Source organism: Cyprinodon variegatus, unplaced genomic scaffold (genome assembly GCF_000732505.1).
Source record: "Cyprinodon variegatus isolate N-32 unplaced genomic scaffold, C_variegatus-1.0 Scaffold778, whole genome shotgun sequence".
Lineage (NCBI taxonomy): Eukaryota > Metazoa > Chordata > Actinopteri > Cyprinodontiformes > Cyprinodontidae > Cyprinodon > Cyprinodon variegatus.
In genome coordinates, this window is record NW_015151231.1 from 304376 (window position 1) to 314877 (window position 10502).

The 10502-nt window shown below is 35.9% G+C and overlaps 1 protein-coding gene across 1 annotated transcript in view; it reads right to left on the bottom strand.

The window, feature by feature from the left end:
• Positions 1–5464, bottom strand: part of LOC107098445 (heparan sulfate glucosamine 3-O-sulfotransferase 3B1-like) — an 18394-nt gene extending 12930 nt beyond the window's left edge. The window contains exon 1 of the mRNA XM_015396148.1: positions 4709–5464. Coding sequence (XP_015251634.1) covers positions 4709–5178 — 470 coding nt within the window. The 5' untranslated portion in view covers positions 5179–5464. The remainder of the gene's footprint in view (positions 1–4708) is intronic.
• Between the last annotated feature and the right edge of the window lie 5038 nt (positions 5465–10502).

Consider the following 10502-nt stretch of genomic DNA (forward strand, 5'->3'; position numbering starts at 1 on the left):
TCTAAAGCTGCATTTAAGGTGATTAGTAATGTGAGGTAATATTCACTATGCCAGAAGCTATTCAAAAAAGCTTTTTTCCCACCTCATTCATTTATACTTTATCACAAAAATCTCATCATGAAAGCACAAAAACTTCAAATTGTATTCAGATTGTGCTGTTTTCTTCTTCAATCTCCGAAAGAGATACTTCAAAATGCTCCAAAAAAGCATTTTGAAGTATCTCAAAATGCTCCATAGTGTTTTTTTTGTTTTTTTTGTTAGCACGTTTATGGGAAAAGTTGAACAAGTTTTATGAAAGACCAGTTACAATATACTCATTTCGATTCTACATAAATGAGACATTTATCCTATTTTTTTTTCCCTACATGATTACTTGGAGCTCTATGTCAAAAGCAAAAGAGTTTTGAAAAGTTTTTTCTGATTTATATTGCATCTTACCGAATAGAGCATGGAAGTAGATGTACATGGATAATGCATAAAACATTCTTAGTTGTGATGCATGAATAAGGGAAAAATGTTTATTTTCAAGTCTATTAGGGACAAACATGTCAGAACCAATTAAGACTTATTATATGGTGCATTTCAACAAAATATTTGTGAAAGTTGTAGTTTGATTTGTGGAAAATAGTCTTAAACCTTGGTATGTGAACTGCCTCATAAAAGCATCTAATTATCAATTCTGGTTCTTCTTTTCCTGTCAACGTAATGTTTGTAATGCTGATGTTTTACTTTGAATCCCTTCCTCTTTCTTTTTCAGCTAAAACTGCAGTGTAAGCAAAGAAGTCTAAAACGAACCTGCTTTAGGGAAATCGCGATTTTTTAAACACTGTTTTCTGGAAGTTGAATTTGAGGTTAAAACACTTAAACATAGCTTATAAAGATTTTTTTAAGGGGCAGGTTCCAATGACTGCTTCTTTCTGATGAACTCCTACTGGGCTTTGTCAAAGGGCACTTTCACCCTTCTGAGCACATTTGCATACAAAGTGAAGGCAGAGAAAACATGTTTCACACTAATTGTCTGCTCCTTTATTGTCAGGGTTAATGCAGCCCTCGGGGGTCCTACAGCATCCCCTTTTACTTGAGCACCATAGCGCAACAGTAAGAAAAGGCTCTGTTTAAATTTACTGCCCTCTATCTGCCACTGGCATGCACTAAGCTCCCCTGGGGTTCTGTGGAGGATTAGGCCATCTTCTTTGACACCCTCAGTGAGTTTGTAAGAAAGCTTCTCTTTGTTCTTTATTTGGAGTCTCAAGAGGAAAAACATGATTACAGCAATTAAGTTGCATCTACTGTATAGAACCCAAAGGAGCCTAATCTAGGTCTTGGTCTATCAAATGAGTAGTTAATCTGTCCAAAAATAAGATACATGGGAGGAAGTTATCCCATTGATGAGGAAAGGAGGGGTGCCAGAGGAAGCAGTTCCCACGGCTTTTAGGAGTTGCATGTTAGTAAGCGTGCACAATCGCCTGTCTTCTTCTGTTTTTTCTTCGAAAGGGTGAAAACATATTAGAATGTGGACAGCGTCCTGCTGTGAGAAGGCCCATCCTCTGTGTGGGGCTTCAAGGAGGATGGGCACAACTCAGTCCCACCATAGGAGCCAACAAGCCCACCCAATGGACAGCTCCTCTCCCCAAGAGACTGCTTATCATTAGTCCAGAGAGTAACAACATAATGAAACATATTGGGAACAAATCACTGGACGTTTGTGTGGTTTCCATGATACTGATCAACCGAACTCTTGCCTGTCAGGTGATTTACTGTGTCCTCTAAGAGTTTGTATCAAATGTTTGCCCAAAAAGGATTTTAATTTGTTGATTCTTGTAATTTGATAACTTTACATAAAAATACTACAGCTTTGAGGTATCAATAATAATAATAATAATATTAAAAGTACGGCATAGCGTTTACCTCCTTTCTATGCAAAACAAAATTGGAAATCCAGATTAAAAAATGTCTTTAATTCTGGAATTGCCATGAATATGAAGCACAATGGTTAGGAAAAAAGCTTTTTTAAACACAGGGCAGTTTCCTTCTTTTCTTGATGCTCAGTCAGCAGGACAAATGAACAAAGGAGTGGCTTCTCTAACTCCTCCAATGTCCGCTATCTGTCGGAAATTCTTAAAGGAGTTTAAGCGCGAAGCCCCTTGAAAAATGCTTCACTTCCTTCATTGTAGCATCATGGAGCCAGCTTTGAAGCTGTGTCTAGATCCTTTGACATTCCCTTTTGATCCCTGAGCGCAGTCACCTGAGGCGATTGTGTATTAGATTTTTTTTTATGTGCTCTGGTCTAGAGAAAAACCATTTCAGGTAACATTTAGTATACATGTTCCATCAACAAGTTTCAGAAATATAATTTAGCAAGAATGAAAAGCGCATATACATAATTATCACTGAAAGCAGTAAGTTGTGTTTGTGCAGTTTGCAAAGAGCCTGCACACTGAAACGCAGAACAAGGACATCCGTTGCCATGACAGGGAATAAAAATGTTGCATTACGCAGTGCTGAACATGCAAGCAACTGCAGATCCCAGATGACTGTTCTTGACACTGATGTCTGTTTGGATAACAGATCAAAAGAAATTACTGCAGCTGAATCAATACCGTGCAACTTTGTGCATTTAATACTCCTTCAGGACACTTTAGTCTGTCTACATTATGTAACTTCTACCACTGTTTAAACTCAGGGTTTTCTCTGGTTGGAGAGATAGGGGTCAGAATCCATTGGCAAAGTTCCAGGGGCCTGGCAAAGGAAAACAAAATTAACAGATCTTTGTTCAATGAATATAGTTCATGACATTTGCCTGACATATTAATGAGGAAATCCAAGTTTTTTATTCAGTTGAGTGAGATTTTGATAGAAAACGACGTTTAAACGTTTAAAGAGCAGTTTGCATAATCTCAGTGTATAAATTAGTTATCTTTTATTGTAAAGTGAAACCAGCTTTTTTTTTTTTTTTTTTACAACAGAACACCTCAGAAATGGCAAATATAGACTCTGAGCCCAAATTGGTGCATGCTTTCAAATTAACTGCAGGTTTTTTAAGACTTAGAATATTGATTGAAGAGCTATTCTAATGCTGACCATAAAAACCTTGCTCTTTGTTCTTCTTTCTACAGTTTGTATAATAGGTGACCTAAACCAAAAATTAAAATTAAATAACAAAGTTAGGTCAAAAAATCACCCTTTTAATACAGCTTTGAAATAATGACACTCTCCCCTTGTATTTATACCACCGCTATATTTTCTGTTATGTGAATTTGATAGCCCTAAGCAGGTGTTAAACTTGCTTAATTTTAGACCAGCTCTCTATAAACCATTCAGCTTTTATGAATGAGGTGTTCAGAATAAGAGGGGTTGAGAAATTTTACAGTAAGCTAAAAAAGTTAAAGTAAACAAGGTTCCATGAATATCTTTTTTTTTAAGGCTTTTCAAGGATTAGATTTGGTGGTAACACAAATTGCAGGGTCATTGCATGTGCAAAAATCTGTCCTTAATTCAACTATAAGATGTATATTGAAATATACCTTTGAGACCTTAATAAACTTGGCTCTTATAATAATATGCATAGGTATAGGCAGGACCAGACCCATTTTTATTGGCCACAAAGCCTAATATATATCTTCTGTGCTCCATAAAACTGTACCAATCATATCTCAACAAAAAGTTGTATGCATAAACAACAAAAATTTAATAAAGATCCCCAGGAAGGTGTAATGGAATAATAAAAGATGGATAAAGGAAGGGTGTTTGTTTGAATAATTTTGTATTTTGGAGCCACTGATTTGCAAAAAAAAAAGGGTAGTGTTTTTAAGATACCGGTATGTTCAAAATTAATGTCCGGTTATTTAACCTGGAAGTTGTTTCTTTGCTTTATGAGCACCTATACAGCATCAGAGTAAGTATGTGTGTATCTATATGAGACCAGCACTATTTTGTGTGTTTTATATATTTAAATAAATAATTTTAAAAAACACAATCACAGGTGGGATTCTTTAGGCTCTATTAAGTTTGTTCTGTAACTAAAAACTCAGGTTATGGGCTAAAATGTTTTACTATGATGATGTCACTGGTGGTCATTCTTTCATTTTATAAACACAGAACATAATAGTTCCTTTTGGCCTTACTATTAATGAGCCACAACTTCCTCAAGCTTAATTCAGAAAAGACAGAAGTCCTTTTTTTTTTGGTTAAATAAATGTCTGGTTAGGGTTTAACATAGACTCAATCTTCATAAAGAAACTTTGGTGTGAACATGGAATCAAACCCTACATGAAAATTAAACAGCCGCACATCTAAAAATCTGCTGCCAGAGTCCAGACTGAAACAGATAAAATACAAAATATCATTATCCCAGTTTGAGAGGGAGATATCATTCCCCTATCAAGCTCTCTGAAAACCTGAGATGTTCAACCTTTTTTTGCTAGAGCTATGCCCATAAAGTTAAAAAAAAATGTCTTTATCAGCTTATTTTTATCATGTCTTGCTTAAAAAAACAAATTAATTGTTTCCTTCCTAAATGGTGCCACACACACACACACCCACACATATCTGCCACTAAAGATAATTTAAATATCCATGCAACAGCTGAAAGTTTGGGTCAGAACTGCGCTATTTCAATATTGAGCCACAATCTCGTTGCTCCATGGACATTAGATCAAATGCATTTAAAGAGTCTGACTCTTAAAAGGATTTATATAAATATATATACCTGTACCACTCCAGTCCCTTGTCGTAGTTGCGGTCAAAGAAGTGCGGCTCTGCTCCCACCGCCCTTACATCTGGATGCAGGCGCAGAAACTCCAGCAGCGCTCGGGTTCCTCCTTTCTTCACCCCGATTATAATGGCCTGGGGCAACTTTTTACTCTCCGTCTCATTAAGAAAACCTGACATATCATCCAGCGCCTTCGCTTCACCTCTTACTTCTTCCCAGTCGTCTCCTCTGCTGTCCAACTCATTCTCGTTATTCAGTAGGTCTCTGGACGCTCCTAGAGAGGAGCCTCGGCTGTCTCGTCTGCGCACTGAGCCGTGCGTCAGGTTCGGGACTGTGGAGCAGTAGCCAACGCAGCAGTATATCATGTAGACCCAGAGAGACAACATGATGCAGAAAACGAAGAGTTTATTCCTCACGTGGGATGATGGCACAACATGGAAGCCGAGTAAAAACGGACTATATTCCATAGGAACTCCGCGGAAAAGTTGGATTCCAGCTTTAAGGCATCTTGGTGTCGCAGTCTGACTCCTCTGACGCGGTGGAGATTCTGTGCGCAATTTCCCAAAACACAGATGATGCTCAGAATGGAGAATAATATTGGAAATTATGTGAAAGATTCAGCCTTCTTTTCACTAAACATGCCCTCCGAGCCACAAAGGTTAATTACTTTTTATTTTCAAACATGCAAAATCAGAGATTCAGGCGCTATAATGAGTTGATCGGCTGCCAGCGCGCATTAGTTTGCCTCCTATCACTTGTTCTCAGTGTGTGAGCCTTCAACCAGAGGAGCGCTCATTATCAGCTGTGTCAAGTGCAGGAGATTCACACTTAACATAGTTTCCTGCTTGACCTGTCAAAATAAAAGCAAATCAACGTCTGAATTTTCCAAAGAAATACAAAAAATTGCTTACGCATATTCAAAAATATTTCAAATACACCTTCATAATAGCTATAAGTTAGATTTGATGCATGAACTCTAACGTGAATTTTACTTGAAAAAAAATAAATAAGCAAATTTTTGAAAATGTTATAACCTATATATATATATATATATATATATATATATATATATATATATATATATATATATATATATATATATATATATAAAGCCTCAAGTGTTTACATTTCTTTGAAAAGAAAAATCAATAAGCCTTTTATTCTGAAACAAGGAGATTACATTTGTTTACCTGTCTTATCGTCTGTATCTGCTTGGAAGCAGATGAACTTAGAGAATTAGAAAACAGTGTTTACACAAACAATCTACCATCCAACACTTAATACAAATAAAATAATGTCAAGATTTTCTATCAATTCTTTCACATTTCAACTTAAAAAGTCGAATTGAAAGAGAGCTTTTAACATACTTTAACCTGTTGCTTCTATGAAATCCTGTTAAGTCTGTTGGTCTTAAAAGAGAAGCAATCCTTACAAGAACAAAGTATGGGTGAATGTATTGCTTACAATAGGGTAATGATGAAATCTAATTAAATCTAAGATTTCATTTGTTGTTCAATTACAAATTAAAGTTGCCAAAGTTCTGCAGAGGTTCGCAAATCCAAAGAAATAAGATAAACAATAGCATTCATATATAGTGTTATAATATCATAAGATCAGATAATTTAATTACATGAATAATAAAAATCTGTTATTAAACTATCCTTATGCTTCCGCTCAGCTGAAAATAAAACCAAATTAAAAACATGAGTCATTAAAAGAGCCATAAAACCCTGGATAGTCATAAGAAAGAAAGAGTAAAAAAATTGTGATGAACTATTATTAAAAAAAAAAACAGTATTGTATTGCCACGGTCAAAGATAAAACCCATTTTCACCATAATATTAATTTATTTTTATTATTTGTAATTAGGATGTTTAATTTACCTTGTTGATATTTTTTTCATTCTACGGTACCCAAATTAATAACTATGGTCAAACCATTTTGTTGGCTGACTTGGAAAATAATGCTGTATACGAATATATTAAAGAGTAATAACCACACTAGCTCCAACAGTTATTAATGTTTTACACACACCAATGCTTATCATAAGTTATGACTGATTAGATAATGTTTCTGCAAAGACAGGAGGTTAATTTGAAGTTAATGATCTGATACCTGCTGGGAGCAACGTGAGGCAGAACAAAAAGAAATGTGCCAGGCTTCACCTGTTATGTGACACAGTATAGAAGGCAAACCGTTTGACTAGGTTTGAGTCATAACTGGGCGTAACAGTTTAACTGGTCGCTCATGTAATTTTTCCCAAATGTGAACACCGAGTTCACAAAACAAACCTTATCAGCTGATTTCCAGGATCCATAAAGGTTTATCATTTACCCATGGAAGCTGTGCATTCTCTGCAGTTTCCAATAATTCTGAGAATAGAATTTGAATTTTCTTGAAATCCAAAAAAAAAAAAAAGTTTGCATCTGTGTTAACACCTCCTTTTGGAGCAGGGTCAAAGGCCTTTGGTCCTTCAGCACCCCTGAGCTGGCAGAGGATTAGCAGGATTACCACGGAGCTGCCATGTCACTCAGAGTTTCTCCAGAAACGTCCCTGCCCCCTCCATCTAAGCCCCTTATCACATCTATGTCAGACGTTGCTATATATGATATACTACCTAGTGTGTTTGTGTGTGTGTCTTTGCAAGACCCATAGTGGTGTTTACACAGTGCATGAGCAGAGATAAATGCTAAAAAACAAGCATGCATTCAGAGATTTGTTTAACCCAGACAACTATTTACAGGACCTTTTTAATACTGGGCACAACTTGAGTGTGTGTTTGCACAATCACGTCTCAGCTGAGTTAAACTTGAACCGCCCTCTTTTTTAAAGTATTGATTTTTATTTAGTATTTTATTTAATTGTGTATTTTATTTTTTTATTTATTTATTATCATTTTATTCAGTATTTCTAAAGTCTCACCTTTTGTTTTAATTCACAAAAATTAAAGATGCAAACAGTTTCCTAATACTTTATTCCAAATTAACTTCAGAATAAAGCAAAAGATAAGAAAAAACATTTTTGCATTTCCTTGTGGTGGTCTATCTCATAAAATCCTGATAGAATACACTGCAGGTCTTAGGTTCTTACTTGGAAAACTGGGAACAAGTTTAGCCCTATCAACACTTTTCAAACACATTTTGGTTTAATTATTGTGGGTTATTTACAATGGGTAAAAAAAATAAATGATAATTAGAAGGACATTATATTGTTTTACTTTGAAAAGGCACAGCACTTAAAAATTGTATAGTGTTTATAATGTATTTTTTTCATATGCTTCTCTTTATGAGTAAAAACACAGTTCGCTCGAGGCAAAAGATACCCGCAGACGAACAGCATGTAAGCGGGCACACCCTGGTAAGTTTCAGAAAGGTGTGTCTTCACTAATTTGTTTCATCAATCATGAAAGACTGCTCTATGCGTCACCTCATAAGGACTGAGGACAAGAAAACTCCGTAGGAAGTAGTCAGCTTGGTCTGAAATTAAACAAAATGAACTCTGTTAACGTGGAGCACCTCAGGAGCCTAAACAGATGACATAAACGGCACTTAGTGCAGCTCATACATAAAAGCCAGACAGTTAAATAAAGGCCTGCAGCTGGACGCACTGATCCAGCTGTCATTGATGCTATGTGTGTTGTCTAGTGTACTGTATACTATAAATAAATTAACATGATCTCATCCTTGTGTGTTACAGCTCTGGGGCTGGGTTACTTATTTCAGTTGAATTAAAATAATTAAAGAAGGTTGAGGCAATTTGTTTGGACAAAGTTTCCCAATGGGAAACTTTTCTCGCTTATACCTGATCTTACTTTTCACCTTTTTCTCATCAGTATGCTTCCAACATAGACTTTTCAGCATTCCAGCAGTTGTGTGAAAAAAAGAAGAAGGCAGGTGGAAATGAAAGCCATCTGTGTTCCTGTGCGCTGCTGTGTGAGCGGTTAAAATACGCTGCAACTTTTGACTAAAACATATAGTAAAATATGCAAAAAAAGCATAAACAGTCCTCATGCTGCACTGCAGCAGAGATCTCCAGATGTAGAAGATCAGAACCAGTTAAAAGGGGTAAAAAACAAAAAGGAACTGATGGATGATCTCATTCTGTGCTCTGTCCCAGAAAGAACAAACAAATGCAAACAACAGCAGGGACAGGCTGATCCTCACGCACGCAAAGCCTTGAACCTAATGACAGGGTTATTAGGTGAGCTGAGAGAAAGATCAACAGTGCTCTGTTTCCATTAGTCCCTCATCAAGGTCTTGAGCTCCAGCTAAAGCCATTTAAGATGTCCACAAATGCTCCAGAGCTCTGCTACAGACCATCTTATCTTCTCTTAACAAATGAATGTAGCTTGAGCGGATTTACTTACTTACTTGATCCTTTGGAAAAAGTCTTATTGCCTTACCATATCCCTCTGGATACAGAGGGAGCCATTTGGCAGGTTAGAAATCTCAAAGTGGCTTAGATTTTCTGGCTCTGCTAAGTCTTGCACAAGGCTAATGCTCTTAACTCTCTACAGGTTACTAGAAGAGACATTCATACCTCCATCCATTTGGGAATGATGATTTGATTTGCATTTCTGACTTGACACATCTGTTGTTTCACTTTGATGTACTTTCCAATTGAAATGAAAGCATATTTTGCATAAAAACTCAGGTTATACCTTTTGGGAAATATTTACAAAGCAAAATATATTTTGGGAGTTTTGTTTAGTTTTTTTTTTTTCTCTCGTTTCCTCTAACAGTTGTTTCATAGGCAAATAAAGATAGTTATGCACCCCTCATGTGGTTCTTTGAACCTTTTCTTTTTTTGCAATATCCAGATGGTTCACAGGTTCAGTCTCAAGGTTGAAGTGTCTGCAATGTTGCAACTTTATCACCTCATTTTCATGTCTATACTAAGTGAAATTGGACACTTCTGCCTTAAAGAAGAAAAGTTATGTGCTTTGTCAAGAGTTTTATGAGTTTAAATGAAAGATGCTGATGGAGGTTATCCATTTGCTGTTTTTTTCTTTCCATTCTGTTTCTCAAGTCTCAAGTATTTATATCTCTTTTCCCACTTTTTGTAAGGTGACCCCTACAAATTTTATCTACTTTATTAGTATGTTTATTAGTATGTTTGCTTCGATCATTTTAGGAGTGACATGAAACAAGGAAGACATAAAGAGCTCTCTAATTTTTTTTATATATAAATAAAAATGGGGTATACGTACTTGTGGAGTCCGAATTTTACTGCAGAAGCAAATCTTTATATTTCTGTCTCGACAACCTTTGTGTATTTGGAAATTATTTACTCTTTTTTTGCCAAAAGTCTTTGCGTAAGTTGGATTTCATGGATATAAGTGAGCTGAAATGCTAAAGTCAGAATTATAATTTAGATTTAGATCTTGTTCATTCTACACACATATCCAATCTACCGGTAATGCATTTCACTGTAGTTTAGGTTCTCTGTCCTGCTGAAAGGTGAACCTCTAGCCAGTCATTTCCAGTCTCTAAAATATTTTTGTATAAAGCTGAATTCATGATAAGGAAAAGCAGCCCGCCATGCACAGGGTGTAAGGGACATCTGTCCAGGCTGTAGTGTTCCCTGTGATTGTGTAGCCTACTAGAGAAACAATTTAGAGGCTTAGGTAACCTTTGTAGGTCCTTTGACTTCATTTCTGATTAGTTTGGGGTCTCTAATCTCTAACTATTAAACAATATAAAAAAAAATTTTGAGATGTAATATTTTAGGTTTTTAATGTTTGTAAGCTGAAATCATAATTTTTATTAGAACTAATGTTTCATTTTTAATT